General features: G+C 40.5%; 1 protein-coding gene across 2 annotated transcripts; it reads right to left on the bottom strand.

Moving 5' to 3' along the window:
* Positions 1 to 1,275: 1,275 nt before the first annotated feature.
* LOC131234293 (uncharacterized) lies at positions 1,276 to 16,587 on the bottom strand. Of its 2 annotated transcripts, XM_058231062.1 has the most exons (9): positions 15,996 to 16,587; positions 15,823 to 15,916; positions 14,365 to 14,599; positions 13,342 to 13,783; positions 12,153 to 12,357; positions 7,245 to 7,352; positions 7,012 to 7,158; positions 6,859 to 6,928; positions 1,276 to 1,868 (listed from the first exon to the last, which is right to left on the bottom strand). In XM_058231062.1, exons 1-9 carry the CDS (start codon positions 16,217 to 16,219, stop codon positions 1,795 to 1,797), a joined length of 1,599 nt encoding a protein of 532 aa, XP_058087045.1. In that variant the 5' UTR covers positions 16,220 to 16,587; the 3' UTR covers positions 1,276 to 1,794. The 2 variants fall into 2 exon arrangements, with proteins under 2 accessions (XP_058087045.1, XP_058087054.1); XM_058231071.1 differs by lacking the exon at positions 15,823 to 15,916 and having other exon boundaries at positions 14,365 to 14,570; positions 15,996 to 16,586.
* Positions 16,588 to 16,930: the final 343 nt, after the last annotated feature.

The raw sequence follows: 16,930 nt of genomic DNA, 5'->3' as shown, positions 1-16,930 counted from the left end.
ATTGATCCTCATGGTGGGGACAAGTTATGCGACGGCTTTGATGTCCCTGACCATAATTAGTGATCCAACCAGTTGGACTTAAAGACCTTCTCAACACACACACACACACACACACACACAGATATATATATATATATATATATATATATATATATATGGTCCTTACTCTTACCCGGGTGGTACACCTGGTCAAGCGTTCGAGTACCCATCAGTGGTGAAATCCCACGGCGTACGTGTGAGGGGTGTGTGTGCGTGTGTAAGCGTGTGTGTGTGTGTGTGGGGTATGTGCGCGCGTGTGTGTGTATATATATATCTATATAGAAACTAAATAATGATCTCTTAGAGAACGTGGTCCTATTTTGAGATTATTTGCCACAGATAGTGGGCCAGGCCAAATTTTTCGATGGGTCAGATATTAGATACAGGTAATATATTGCCCACATGTCGTAAATAGAAAGGGCTTCGGTTTCCATTCACTTCGAACATTCTATGTAGAATTCAATTCGCTCATCCAAATCAACGTCTTTTTAATAGGAAATCAACGTCTTTTTAATAGGACGCGCAAACATGCTTTTATGGCACACATGTTAGATCTGATCTTTCCATAAGGTGGGCTGCATCAATTGGATCTTCTGATGTAAAACCAGGTTGTTTTACTCATGCGGCACACTAATGTGTGGCTAAAACAAGATCTTCCCGTCATCCATTTACTTCGTTCACTGTCACTGTGAGATCTAAACGGCTCATCCCACCTGATGGAAAGCTCACATCTTGTAGATTAGGCTTGTTGTTATAATAATTGGATGAACCAGATTATAGAGAACAAAACCTTACCCTCAAATCAGATAAAAGAGTAATTTCCCATTCAGTTTTTACTCTTGCAAACTTAGTCTCTTCACAGACAATACAATATGCATTTTTGGTAGCTTTAGATGCCAACTGCATGACATTTGATGCTACTTTGCCAACACGTTGGAATGATATTCTGACTAATTCAACTCATTCAATAAGGATGCACTACTGTTACAATGGGACACCAAAGACCAAGCTGATATAAGGGTCGAATTTGAATTTGGAAGATTTTGGATGGTTGTGCATTGTTTACTATTGTGTACTCCACCTGATGAATTGCCCCGCTTGCGTGCACATGCTTACCGCAAAGTAGCTCTTTAATCTCTCTTCACATGAATTTGTATCACATGTTTCAGTTTGCATATTCTTGAAGTCATTCATGATCATTCAGATCATCCAAGCAAACCAAATGGATCCTAGGTCTTGAAAATGCCAACTTATAAAAATAGTTGTAAATGCAATTAGTTAAGAGGCATTGGAACCACCATAACATGTTTATGTAATCCAACTATTTAGCAAGGTATAGGATGAATCAAATGTTAGATGTGTGTCCCTGAAAAGCTGATGATACACCTATTGATATAGCTTAGTAGTCTTTTTTCTTTCTTTCTTTCTTTCTTTTTTTTGCTTAATCAAGCCATTTGGGGAGGGTAAGGCACCTTCAGCAACAGGCTATGAAGGGAAATGAAAATGAGAATGGACGAACTACATGCAATGGTTATATTCATGTTTTTAGTTTGTACAAGTGAGAACATGTTTCGGTGATCCAGATCATCAGTCTGTTCAGCCTGCCACCGTAGAAGGAACATGGACCCACAATATGAGACTAGAGAATCCTTGTCACCGATGTTGAGTCTCATTGCCAAAGTCCTGCTTTAGTAGGATCCACGTGATCTTTTCCATGGTTTCAGTGTGGTTACATTTGCACTCTTAAGTTGTTCACTATCTCTTGAATTTCCCTGAGATTTCCTTTTTCAGAGCAACCTCCAATCGCTGTAAAATTGCTGCAAACATTCCTGCCACAAAAGATATCCATGGCTTGAAATCAGCATCCAAGCAATTGAGAAAAATGAAGACAAAATTATCTTAGTATTCTGAAATATGGTAGCCCAGGAGGACTACAAACCCCATTGATGAGGAAGCAAGGTCCCAAGTCTGAAAAGTAATGGTGTCCCGTCAACACCTATTTCAGCAGCCAATAGGTGGCCATAGTCTCAAAGAAATATGCAGAGGATTGAAGATTTGAAAAGCAGAAATGGCTCAACATCTTATGCAACTAGAATTATTGTTAGGGTTACAACCCATGGCTCAGTAGTAGACAGAGTGGATTTCAACACCGAGGGCAGGGGTTCGAGTGCCCATATGGGTTGTGTAAAGAAAAAAGAATTGTTGACTTGTTGTCTTTCATGCCCAAGATTATAGATAGTTGAATAGTGACAATTAAAAGCATGCTGACGAGGTTCAAATCATAAAGATATAATAGCAACTACCATTTCAGTTCAGTTTCCATTCTATCCAAATGAAATTGAGAGCTTTCATCAACATTTAATTCACTGAGTGCTAAAACTGTATAATGAAGAAACCCACTTCTACATGCATTTAACGTAAAATATAGTAGTTGATGTGGCACAACTTTCAGTTTTTTCATGGATGTAAGACCGTCCTCATCACTTCTCCATGAAGGAATTTTTGTGAGATGTATACATGACTAAGAGGAATGAGCACTTACTGTCAATCCACTCAAGCAGTGTGCTTTCTAGAAAGCAAGGCATGACTGGGGTCTTTGAAGATCTTTGTTGCAGAACTAGCTCAGGATTTGACTGAAACATCATGTTATGACTTCAAACAAACATGCGAAACCAGTTTCACATCTGCAATCACCGAACCAGTTCACCTGTATGAGGGTGTAATTATATCTGCCTCGCACACCCATCTTTAAGGCATTTGTCTCTCTTTTCATGTTAAAAATTTTATGAAGTCACTTAAATTCTTATCCTGAAGGCATTTAGCCCTTTTTTCAAGCTAAAGCTCTAGGAAAATGCACCTAAATGCCCATCCTTAAGGCGTTTATCACTCTTTTCATGTGATTTTTTTTATTATAAAGGCACCTAAATGGATATTCTCAAGGCATTTTTACCCTTGTTTTTATGTTAAAACTTCAGGTAAAGGCACCTCAATGCCTGTCCTAATTAGCCCTATTTTCAAATTAAACTTTAGGTAGAGGCATCTAGATGTTTATCCTTAGGATGTGTGGCCTTCCTCTCATGGTAAAATCTTGATAGAGAAACCTAATGCCTATTGTTAAGGCATTTCGATCTCTATTAATGTTAAAACTCTAGCAAAAGACACCGAACCCTAATTTGAAATTGAAAATCTAGGTAAAGGCACCTAAAAGCCTATTCTTCAGAAATGTAGCCACTTTTCATGTTAAACTCTAAGAAAAGGCATCTAAATGCCTATCCTATTTTCGAATCATAATTCTAGGTAAAGGCAGCTATCGCCTATCCATCAGATGTTTACCCTTATTTTCTTTTCTTTTCATTTCCCTTATTTTCACATTATAAAAATAAATAAATAAATAAGAAGATGCTCACCCTTATTTTTGCATTAAAATGCTAAATAAAAGCACTCAAATGCCTATGCTTAAGGAATTTAGCCCTCTTTCCAGTCTTAAAACTTTGGGAAATGGTACCTAAATGCCTAAACAAAAGGTAATTGCCCCTATATTCAAATTGAATCTTTATGTAAAGGCACATAAGGCACATAAATGCTTATCATTAAGGAATTTATTCTCTTTTCTCATTAAAATTCATTGTATTGGTGCCTAAATGCCTATCCTGAAGTCATTTGGCCCTCTTTAAAAGTTAAAAACTTACAACTCTAGGAAAAAGCATCTAAATGCACATTCCGTAAGACATTTATTCCCCTTTTCGTGTGTTTTTTTTTTTTTTTTGAGGCACCTGAATGCCTATGCTCAAGGCATTTATCCCTGTTTTCATGTTAAAACACTAGGTAAAGGCATCTAAATGCCCATCCTAAAGGCATTTAGCCCTATTTCCATAGTAAAACTTAAGGTAAAGGCGTCTAAACACCTATCCTTAGGATGTGTGGCCTTCTTTTCATGATAAAATTCTCAATGAAGAAACCTAAATGCCTGTTGTTAAGGCATTTAGACATCTTTTAATGTCAAAACTCTTGAAAAAGGCACCTAAATACCTATCCCAAATGCTTTAAACCTTATTTTGAAATTGAAAATCTAGGTGAAAGCACATGCCTATCCTTAAGACGTGGCCCATTTTTCACGTTAAAACTCTGGGGAAGCATCTAAATGCCTATCCTAAAGGCATTTTGATGCAGGACAATAAACCACTTACTCTAAAAGTTCAAACTGATAGAGCGTGGCGAATTAATCCCTTTATCTCATAAGCCCATGCCCCACATCCATGGGTTAGGTCCTCGGCCGAACCCTCCACGTGAGCTCCAAATCCATGGGTTCTGCCCCCTCGTGGGCCCCAAATCACATGGGTTCCGCCTCGCACAAGCCACCCGTCTCACACCGGCCCCAAATCACATGGGTTATGCGGCCGCCCACCCCAAGTGTGCCCCTGCATCCCATTGGCCACCCCACTCGAGGTAGATATGAAAATGCCTCTGCATTACATTTACCCTATTTTCTCTAGGTAAAAGCATCTAGAATCCTATCCATTAAACGTGTAGCCTTACTTTATGTTGAAATTCTAGATAAAGGCAAATGTTAAAATTCTAAATAAATGCATCTAAATGCCTATGCTTAATGCAATTATCCCTCATTTCATGTTAGCACCCTAGGAAGAGGCACCTAATTTCCTATACAAAAGGCATTTTAGCCCTATTTTCAAAATGAAACTCATGGTAAAGGCAACATAATGCCTAACCTTGAGCAAGTAGCTTTATTTTCATTTTAAAATTCTATATAAATGGACCTAAATGTATATCCTTAAAGCATTTATCCGTCTTTTCATGTTAAAACACTAAGAAAAAAAAGAAGCACCTAACTGCCTATGATAAAGGCATTAAACCCTATTTTGAAATTGGAAGTCGATGTAGAGGCACCTACATGCCTATCCTTAAGGCATGTATCTCTTTGTTTCATGTTAAAATGAAAGATAAAGGCACCTAGTGCCTATTCTTAAGGCATTTGGGCCAATTTTCATGTAAAAACTTTAGGAAAAGGTACCCAAATGCCTGTCCTAATGCCATTTTGCCCTATTTTTATAACAAGTGCTCCTCTCAAGATTAGTTTCTGAGGAAGGTCTTAAGGGACGTAATCAAATGGGCTACTGGCCCGGTCAGTTAGACCTGAACATAGTCTGTTCTATGTTGGAAGTCTAACCTTCTAGTCTCTTGTTTTCTTTTTCCTGGTTTTGCCAGGTTGTTTTCAATAAAATTCATTCATAACCCTTCCAAAAAAAAAAAAAGCACCTAAATGCCTATCCTAATAGCATTTTGCCCTATTTTCAGAAAACAACTCTATGTGAAGGCACCCGGATGCCTATCCTTCAACATGTGGCCTTTTCTTCATATTAAAATTCCAGATAAAGGCACCTAAAATGCTATCTTTAAGATATTTACCCCTCTTTTTATTTAAAAATTCGAGAAAAAGATACATAAATGCCTATGCTAGGGGCATTTAGGTTTATTTTCAAATTTAAACTTATAAAGGCACCTAAATGCATATACCTAAAGCATTCATCCCTATCTTCATTTAGAAGTTCTAGATAAAGGCACCTAAATGCCTATCATTAAGGGATTTATTCTTTTCATGTTACAATGCTAGAAAAAGGCACATTATTGTCTATCCAAGGTATTAGCTCTATTTACAAGTCACAACTCTATGGAAATGCACCTAGACACCTCCTTGAGATTTGTTTCCTTATTTTCATGTTAAAAGTATAGATAAAGGAACTAGATACCTTCCAGTTTCATACAACAACAAAGCACATGCAAGCATCAGTGTATCCCATTGAAAAATGGTAGAATAGGGAGCTCCCCCGTGACCCCGTGCATTCCAGGCACATGATTTTATATTTTATTTTTTACTATCTAGCAGTTTGCATTGGGTCCTTACTCATGCCTCGGTGGTAGACTCACAAGAGTTTCAACACGAGGTCATGGGATCAAGTACCCATTGTGGCGTGAGTGCGCGTGGGGTGTGATTGCGTGTGTTAAAAAAAAAGGAGGGCGGGGCGGGGTGTGCAGCATTTATCCCTCTTTTCATGTTGACAACTCTTCAAGAAAGACACCAAAATGCCTATCCTAACGGCATTTAGCCCTGTTTCCAAATTGAAATTCTAGGTAAAGTCAAATAAATGCCCATCCTTAAGGCATTAATCCCTTTTTTACCATTAAAAAAATCAATAAAGGCACCTAAATTCCTGTCCTCATGGCATTTAGCCCTCTTTTTGTGTTAAAACTCTTGGAGAAGGCACTAGGATTCCTACCTAAAGGCATTTAGCCCTATTTTCAAATTGAAATTCTAGCCAAAAGCATCTAAATGACTATCCTTGGGACGTGTAGCCCTCTTTTCATGTTAAAATTCTAGATAAATGCACCTAAATGCCTTTTCTTACGACATTGATCACTCTTTGCATGTTAGAACTCTAGGGAAAAGGCAACTAAATGTCATTCTACCTGCAACCCTATGGGTCAGTGGTAGACTCACAAGAGTTTCAACATGATCTCATGGGTTCGAGCACCCATTGTGGTGTGAGTGCGCGAGCGCATGGGGGGTGTGAGTGCATGTGATAGAAAGAAAAAAAAAAAAAAAAAACACTAAATGTCATTCTAGATTCTAGAGGCATTTATTTTCAAGTCATAACTCTTAAGTAAATGCTCCTAGAAACCGATCCTTGAGACATGTGGCGTTCTTCTCATGTTAAAATTGTACATAGAAGCACCTAAATTCCGATGCTTTTCATGTTGAGGCAATAACAATGAATCATAACTAGATAATAAGTGTGTAAGAACCTGAAAGTGGGCTTTGTCTGTGAAGTAGAGATCCTCTGACTAAAAGTGTGCCAGGAATTTGCTCAAATACCTACACCAATAGCAAACAAATCAGAGACAAAATGCGTAAACATATACCATAATTCAGCCAGGACCAAAAGGAGCTAAGCTTACCGTGACACGGAAACAGAGTTCACTCAGTGGACAGGGCAAACTATTTGAGCCATTGGATCCATCACATATAAATTGCCCTACACTTTCATCAGAAATCCGTAGGCCATCTTTTAGAATTGCATCAAAGTGTTCATTCGATGCAGTGACCTATGAGAAAGGACGTTGTTTTCTGTGTTAGAAAATGGAAAATATGAATGTGCTATAAAACCATTATCAGCATTGCCATGTCTTACATCAACAATAAATGATGATAAATTAGATTTGCAAGATGCACCGCTAGCAAGGAAAAAGGATTCCACTGATTTCAATACATGTATGGCACCAAATTGACGTCCAAGACCCTGAAACAAAAGAGGGATCAAAATAAGACCATATTTCCAGCATAAAAGGTATTAAGATAAGAATGAAGAAAGTAAATGAAATTATTTACGTGAATCTTGCAAAGAAAGACACCCTTTGCACACTAGAAACCATATCACTTGCATAGAAAAACATTTACTAAAAGAAGAAAATATTCAGATTCTTTGTTACATGTAATGATACACTAAATCAAATCCATAGTTTTCTGGAAACCCATTTCCCCTTACAAGTACCTAGTTCTCCACTTTCCATTCTGCATGTCCATTCAAATATTTGGATCTCAATGATTGCAAATTGTAAAATAATCCCTCAAAAACGTTTCTTTAATCCCACAGAGATTTCTCTGCATGTAAACTATGTTCAAATCAGAAACAATAGCCAGTATCCTGCTTAAAAACGATGATCTATCCAACAAGCAAGAAAATCCTACGAATGTTATATACAAAAATTGACCGAATAGCATAGGTACACACATGCTCATGAGCATTAAGGACATACATTGGAAGAAGCACTAAGGATCACCTATGGTATTCATATCTTTCTTTATTTTCTGTTGACAAAGTGAGAATCCTATCAGAAAATAAAAGAGAAATATAAAATATAAAAGCAACAATAGAGAACAATAATTAAGGGTAGCAAAAGCGACCACACATCTGGAATTCACAGCCAAATTCTCTTTGATCTATAGTGCACTCCATAATTCGCCAATGTGTGGACCTGAGTGTCAGGCTCCTCATGGATGAGGCGAATCCTCCCTAAGCAGGATTGTCATCTTATGGCATTAGAATCAACTCAAATAAGAATGCCCAGAAAAGAAATAACATGTCCTATTCCACAAAACTAAAGCCTCAGCATCGGCAGTCATCAATGACCCTTCTCTATGCAGTATAAGTGAAGATAATGAATCAGTGGTGCATGCATCAGTTGAGATCCTGACCGCAAAACCAACCTTACTAGGATTGCCTTTATTGCTGCCTTCCAAAATCAGCTTCAGCCACTGGTTGTAAGGAAGAGCCTGAACATCTATTAATCTGGTAGGCTGATTTAACTTACAAACAAATCCCAGTCCAATCCATTGTCAAAGTAGTTACAGAAGAGCCTTAACTGCAATCTGCTATTCATGTTTTTAAGCATTTAGTTAGGCTCTAATTTGATACTAAGTAATAGGGATATTTGTGTCATTTTCCCCCACCTTGAGCATCACGCCTGACAATTCCAGACAAGTGACATGGCGGCCATCCCCTGATGTTGCCACATGTCCCGGCAATTTGAAAGGTAAATGAGGAAGGCTCTGTCGACCCCTGGGTACTGCCAACTCATTGCTGACAGTGCCTGGCCCCACCTGAATGCACCCATGTGACAGACTACCCAAACTTACATGGATGCCAACCTGGCAAAGCGCCATCTCCTTTTTCTCCTCCTCCAAACACAGAGGCAGAGTTGCTGATCAGATCCCACCAACAATCCCCTCCGGAGCTCTGATCAGCGAGATGGAATTGACTTACAGAGCCAATATTCATTCTCCATTTCTGCCTCTACTGCGTCACACTGATCATCAACCCATAGCTTCAGCCTTTTGATCCCTTCCCATGCCTGACGATTTCTGATCTGACCCTGGCGAAATCCATCGAAGCCACTTTGTCGTTATTTCCTCTACTTCGTCTGACACAAGATGCTAGGGCAATGATGGTACCAGAGGTCCCAGCAACCCAAGGGATTTTGCTAAGGCAAAACCATCTTGAGCTCCCCCTTCCGCTCATCCGAGTCAGACCACCTTCAGATATTGTGCAGGGGCCCATCAGCAAAGGAACTTCCTCCAAAGAGCAGTTCTTCCATCTCCTTGCTTCCAAGATGGATTCAGGCTTTAGAATCCTACAATAGTTTACAGTCACCTTCAATGAAATCCCCACTTATATGATATCCAGTTCTTGATAACCTGAACAGTCCAAGAAAGGCAATAAAAATTTATCTTTCATAGGGTTGAAATATTCAATCTGAGAGAGAAACCCGACCCACATGAGCTTGAGAAACCCTTCCCAAATCCCGAGAAACCCGACCCACATCTCGAAAAATCACTCACTCGAGAGAGAATGCGTTGAACCGTCCATATCTCATGGGCACCAATCTCGAGGCAGAGATGCCTCTCAGGAATGATATCGCAGTGGATCTCATCGCTCATGAGGCAGAAGTGAGTTTCCAAGAAACAGCAAAGGTAAGAATCCAACTTCCTCGAGAGGCTATTCGTTCTGGAGTAGCAACAATGATAGAAGCTATCTAGATGGGGATTTTGCTAAAGAGTATGAAAGACGAAGAGAGGGCTGACAACATCTCTCCAAGCAACATAGCAAGAGACTACCATCCTCTTCTCTTAAAAAGGAAAGAAGCAAACCTTACAACTCTTCCCGTCATCGTGAAACCTCCAAAGGTAAACGTATCGCCATCGATCACGACAGCCAAAACAATTCTACTCAAGGTAAATGGTTTCGAGTTTCGAAGATAAGAAAGAAAGGTAGAACATCATATTACAGTAATTCCTTTAATCCTCTTCGAGTCTTGCCCACTCTTTTTGTTAATCAGTTTTTGGAAGAGTGGATGGAGCTTCACTTTTGTAGGGTTTTTGGAAAGTTTGGGAAAATGATGGAGGTCGTCATTGCTAGAATTAAAGGATCATCTACCATCCGAGGTTTCACCTTTGTTCCGATGGCAGAGGAAGAAGACCCCTCTAAGGCCATTGAAGGCTTAAATAGCAAGAGATTCTACGGTAAGGAACTCAAGGTTCATGTGGCCCATCATGACCCTAGGGAAGTGAATCAGGAACGGAATAGGAGCTTCCCTAAAGGGCAAGGTCCTTCCTCACCACCTAAGGCTGATCCCCCTTGGCTCTCCCCGGTTCTGGAAGTTTCCGAACCCCGACCCTCACCTCCTCTGTCCTACAAGGATGCCCTCGTAGGATCCCCATCCCCACCCAGTCACGTTCTTCCCTAGCCTTCTCCTCCTTCCACCTTGCTCTCCCCTCCTGCCCGGTCCCCTTCTTCCTCGAACCGTGTTGTCCCGTTGGTCAACAAGGCCGATTCGATGCATCTTGTTGTGTCGGTGCCTGCTGGGATTGTCTCAAAAGCTTGGAGCACTTTCCAATCCACTGTTGTGGTTTATATGCGACCTGGCTTAACGACTTAATACTTGGAATCTTGGTTTCACTTCTAATGCAATCTTGGTTCGGATAACATTCTGATGCGGCCCCTCAACTTGTTGTCTATTTGGGTATCTCTTCATCCCTGGGAAGATATTGAAAGGATTCTATTCACTGATAGGCTCCATCCGGGTTGGACCAATGGATTCAATTTTCAGATGGTCTGAATGGTCCTTATTTGGTTTCTCTGATTCCCGGTTTCGATTTTCAGGAGTCCCTTTGGAACTTTGGTATAATGATTTCTTTGTTTCTCAAGGTTCTTGCTTGGGTGAGCTCATTCTGGTGGATCAAGCGACAGCAAAATGGGAGGAGCTTCGCTGGGTAAGGCTCTGTATTCGGACCAGTAGATCAAAGGAAATCTCTGTCTAAGTTGGAGACACAATATTGAGGATCCCAATTGTACGAGAGAACAAAGATGATGGAGGCTTCAACCCTTGCCCTCAGAAGGAGGTTCAGGAAGGAAAAGCAGAAGCCCATGAAGAAGAAGAAGAAAGTGAAGGCACACCGGTTGTGTGCTCCCGCGATCCAGTGAGCCGATTGAATCGCTCGTGTGTAGGGCTGTCAAGGGTCGGGCCTAGGGTAGGTCTCAGTCCAGATTTTGAACTATTTCGGGCAGGACCATTGGGCTGGGCCTATTCAAAATTCCGATTTTTCAAGCTTGAGCCCGGCCCATTAACACCGCTACTTGTGTGACAACACATCCTCTCCGAACACTCGTGCGAAGAAGGATTTTTTTGAATACTTGGGCGAGAGCTTGCCACGTAGCCTACAGCAAGGCCAGCTATAAAAGAAAGATCTTTTCGCCTTACTCGACCCTAGCGTCTGTGCCTGCGTATACTTGGTCGAGGAGGAAGTTTCTTGATCTCTGGGGTATAAAAGTAAAGGGGAACTTACATCCATTTTCTCATCTTCTCGCGAGATTCAAAGACCTATGTCTCTCTCTCCCACGCTTCTTGACCCGGTGGTGGATGATATTTTGGCCATAGTATCTCGGGAGGACCGAGGATCAAGGTTCATCTCGCATGACAATACTTGACAAAAAGTTCAGTTGAGAGATACAAGCAAGTTTCATTTAGAAGGGGTACCTAAAGGAAGAGGCCATTTTAAAAGATCCATCAGGTGGGTGATTTACATGTTGGTGATCATAAAGCAATAACTAGTATATCAGACTGATGTTCAAAATGCAATCCTAGTGACTTGCAAGATGCGTATATGCCATTGCTTCCTGGAGCCCTGAATTAGTAAAATAGGAGATTGCTTAACTTCTAACATTTGACAGAAGCTTTCCGTGCATACAAGAAAACTTAAACAACAAGTTACATGAGACTCAAGAACTCTTTCAAGTGCTAAAAGTGAGCTCGGATTTGCCCAAAAAAAAAAAAAGGACTAGAATACCAGGAGAATAAAAAAAATTTACAGTCTGCATGGTTCAAGATTCAAAAATGGAAAAAACTTTGGAGGCACTTAACCAAAGCTCATTTACAAAAGACAAAATATAAAGTGCCACTAGGGGAATTTCAGAAAACTAAGAGGAGAAGAGACAGATCCAAAAATGGGATCAAATTTTGAGAAACAGTTAAAATATCCACACCTCAAGCATGAAGGACTGGTGATTGTTCTCAGGCACATGTGATGATATCTTCTTAGTTGGGGACATAAACGACCATCCAAGCCCCCATCGAGAAGTATGGCCTTGGACAAACTCAGTAGTTTTTACTATTGACACCCCAACCTCACGAAGCTTGCGTGCAAGTTGTTTCAAGGACTCTTTTCTACCAACCATCGATGTGAACCACCTAAAAGAAAGCGAGTCAAGGAATAAGCATTGCGCATTTAACAAACACAATAATGAGAGAAATGAAATGAGAATTGATCACCTACAACCAGTTGTAGACCAACTTAACCTACAAAACATTTTTGTAAGCATTTTTCCCTTGAAAATATCCAATATTTTCAAGGGTAAAACTGGAGACAAATTCAGGAATGAAAAATTGGGTCCATATGACCGTTGTACATGATCAATTCTCTAAATAAAATAAGAGGAATTATAGTACTGCGATGAATCAGGACATGTGTCCAGATGTGAAGATCCATATAAATGAAGCCCATGGTTTGTTATCCAAAACATTGATCTCCCACCTTGGATGGGGGTGCCACAAACCTCCCCGATCCAATATTTTCAAGGGCAAAAGTGGAGACTAACTCAGAAGGCATGAAAAAATGGATCATAACAAACGACCATTTGTACATTTTTTTAAAAAAAGCAACAAAGAAAATGCATTAAAAACGAGAAGAGCATACAAGAAAACTGCTGAGGTAGCAGCCACAAGGAACGACCATTTGTACATGATCAATTATCTAAGTAAAATAAGAGGAATTATAGGACTGAAGCAGCAGGACATGTCTAATTTCCAGATGTGTTAATCCATATAAATGAAGCCCATGGTTGGTTATCCAAACCATTGATCTGGCCCAACTCACCTGGCGATGCTGCAAAAACCTCCCAGATTAGAAAACCCGAAACACCAAATCAGTAGTCTATGAATAGGCTGTTAAGAGAAGAATACAACCCTTGGCATAGAGAACGCGCCAATCTGAGAGATTTCTGGTAGGGTAATCCATGGGGTGGGGCCCATCCAATCAGCTGTTTGTATCATTGAACCATGGGCCTAACATGAACGGACTCATGCATCAGGACATAACAAGCATGCTGCTGTGGTGCATCAAGAACCTATAATATATTCCTCGAGAAGAAGTAATACGCGTCGAGAAGATTCAACCTGAAAGAGTGTTTCAGCATGACACTGTCTTGTATAATTCGAGTGATAAAAGCTTGTTCTCCACCAGGGAAAACCATCTCCTCATATGTCCCCCCACATGAAGTTTTTGGGTTTCTTCCCACCTCTTCTATGCTCTCAAAAAATGGAGGGTTGCACATGCAAAAGTCAAATTGCTCGCCATCCCTGACAACTCCAACAAGTACAGGCAGCTCACCAGAACTTATCTTCTCATCAGAAATTGCATCCTCATTTCCTACAGTGCAGCTATCTTTATTGGTATCTTCTTCTGAATTTAAAGCAGTTCCACTAGAAACCAATTGATCGACAGTCTCCTCTTCTCTCGGTAGGTTTTCCCCGGCCTTTCTTATCTCAATCAACTCTGAAAGATGTGAATTGCTCTCGACATTTCTTCGTGCCCATTCCAAAGCTACATCCGTCACATCTAGAATCAAGTTTGGCAAATAATGAAATTGCATTAGAACAAAAGAGCATACAGTGCTCAGCCTGATTAGCAGGGTTATAATTCCATCTGGCATTCATTACAGGTGGGGTCCACAGATAAGTAATCCAGATTGTTCGTCTGGTGGGCTGCACCGTGTTGGGCCCGCATTAGTTCTAGAATAGGCCTTTTTTGGCAGTCCTGATATGGACTCATCACTGAGCGTCAATGTGGACTGAATGAGGGCTTCATTGTTGGGGGGGATAAGCACTTAATCCCAATTAAGCTTGTAATGCCATGTGTCTATCAGTGGATAAGTGCTAGACTAATAATCTTCTCCGTCAAACTAAACCAGAAATCAAATCCATAGATTTTTCCACCACATAGGAACAATTGGATAAATTACATTTTTAACCATCCATTTGCAGGTCAATGTCCAATAACCAATACAGTCCGATCAGGAATCAGGATGGATTTCCAATATGATCCATCCACAGTTGTGCCCATCAAATGAACGGTCCAGATCACTGAATGTGAGACACATGTAGTTAGACACAATTAATAATGTGGAAAAGAAAATTTACCTGACCCAACAAAGCTCCAGCCCAGAATGGAAGCACCAAGAAGGGGGTAAATGCAGTTAGCTCCAGTTCCAATATCAAAGCCCCTCACTCCATCTCCACAGCTGTCCATCTTGGCAACAAAGTCAGATGAGAGCAGATCTTCAATCCAATGGATGTAATTTGACCTATTGGGGATAGTGGGGCAAAGTTGTCCATCGGGAATCCACCTACAAAATAGTGCAGGCTTTCTCACCCCCTGACAGAAAAATAAACAAATAAATAAATAGAGGGACATGCTAGCAGACATTGCACACCAAGAGCCATGGGAGTGGAACTTTCATGAGATCCACCCATGATCTCATGAAAGAGTGCAGGCCATCGGACTCCATCAGGCCCTCATGATCACCTTGGAAGTGAAAAATTATGACTGTCCAGAACTCAAGTAGGCCACACCAGAGGAAACAGTTGGGATGGGACACTACCATTAGGGGTCATTTTGATGCATGTAAGTTAGATTATTTGTAAGTGACGCACAGGCATACAGGTAAGTTGTTTCACTTTACTTTAAGTTGCAATCCCTCCCCCTCCCTCCAAACAGGAGGCATGAAAGTGACTTTCCCAACTTGAAAGCTTTTATATGCCACCCAATCCATTCATCTAGCGTTCCTCATCAGGATGAAAGAATTAGCCAAAATTCACATTACTCCAAAACTCAGGTGGACCATACCACGTGTATTTAGGGGTCATTTGGATGCCTGTAAATTTTGTAAGTGGAAAATGAATTGCAGGTAATTGAATTACAGGTGTAAATTGTTCACAGCCTGTCCTGTTTGGCTTGATGTTGTAATCTGTTTACAGATAAATAATTGTTCATGTTTGGATAACCAGTAAATTGTTTAAGCTGTAATCAATTTATAGCCAAATTTCAAAATTCTAGCTGTTTAAGCTGCAATCAATTTATAACCAAATTTCAAAATTCTAGCTGTTTAAGCTGTAATCAATTTATAGCCAAATTTCAAAATTCTAGTTGTTTAAGCTGTAATCAATTTATAGCCAAATTTCAAAATTCTAGCTGTTTAAGCTGTAATCAATTTATAGCCAATTTTCAAAATTCTAGCTGTTTAAGTTGTAATCAATTTATAGCCAAATTTCAAAATTCTACCTGTTTAAGCTGCAATCAATTTATAGCCAAATTTCAAAATTCTAGCTGTTTAAGCTGTAATCAATTTATAGCCAAATTTCAAAATTCTACCTGTTTAAGCTGTTATCAATCTATAGCCAATTTTCAAAATTCTAGCTGTTTAAGCTGTAATTAATTTATAGCCAAATTTCAAAATTCTAGCCATTAGGCCGAGTTTCATTTGCAGGTAAATGAAATCAGAGCTTTTCAGCAGGTTTTCAAAGCTGTAAATGATTTAGAGCCTGCAAATCATTTAAAGGCATTTTTTCAGAATCCAAACAGTCCCTGTAATCATTTACCATTAGCACATTGGGATACACCTGATGGTCGGGGTGGATTTCATGACATTGAGTCGTTTCCCCTGCGTTAGAGAAAGTGGCCACCGTAGGTTGCCTACACGAGGTATGCAACCGTTTTCCATACATTAGTGGCAAAGTAGTAAATAATTTGGAAGGTGGGAGAAGGAGCTCACCAATTGATGCCGTGATCGTGATGGAGCAGGACGCGAGTGAGTTCTCGGGTGGCGTTGAAGTCCGTCCAGTCTATCCTGGGCCGTCCATCGCGAGAGTAGAAGACGTAGGGTTGGAATGAAGGGTAGAGAGAGGCCAAGAGATTGAAGTCGGGTCGAGTTTCCGAGTATTTGTTGCGGGGATGGATAGTCGGGGGTTCGATGCGTCTGCGTTTCTTGCTGAGCATTGCAGGAAAAGACTGAAGAGAGAGAGAGAGAGAGAGAGAGAGAGAGAGAGAGAGAGAGAGAGAGCAAAGGGCGGGAGAGAATAACTAACCCTAGGGCCTGTTTGGATGCCTGTAAGTTGGGTAAGTGGGAAGTCTCTTACAGGGAAGTCACTTACAGGTGGTGTTTGGGGGAGAAAAATCACCTGTTAGTCACCGACAGGCAAATCTACCAAAAAACTGCAGGAGGATGGGGGTGAGAAGTCACTTCCCTGTAAGTCACTTACAGGCTCAACGGTCGGATTTTTAAAAAGAGAGGAAGAGGGAGAAACGCACCATTTCCTCGCCTTTCATCAACCAGTCAACAGCTCTCCCCTCTGCAATCTCTTTCCCCCTCCCTCTCTGCAATTACCGCCTTCCGTCTGTCCTCCTCCTAAAACGGTAGGGACGCGGATTAGATACTGACAGGTTGAGTAGCGACACTCGCTGCCGAAGTGACGTCACTAAGTTCTGTGGGCCCCGCGTGTTGTATCCACAACGTTCATTCATTTGGAAATATTATTTTAAAGCATGAACCATAAAACGAGGCAGATCCAAAGCTTTAGTAGACCCATCACAGAAAACAGCGGTAAAATTGATGCCCACCGTTGAAACCTTCCTAAATGCCTTCCATGATGTTTTTTTCGAAATCCAACCTATTCAAAAGTTAATAAAGACATTAACTAAGGTAAAACA

The sequence above is a fragment of the Magnolia sinica genome, chromosome 2 (assembly GCF_029962835.1).
Source record: "Magnolia sinica isolate HGM2019 chromosome 2, MsV1, whole genome shotgun sequence".
In the NCBI taxonomy this organism is placed as follows: Eukaryota; Viridiplantae; Streptophyta; class Magnoliopsida; order Magnoliales; family Magnoliaceae; genus Magnolia; species Magnolia sinica.
This window is presented reverse-complemented; position numbering and strand designations above follow the sequence as displayed.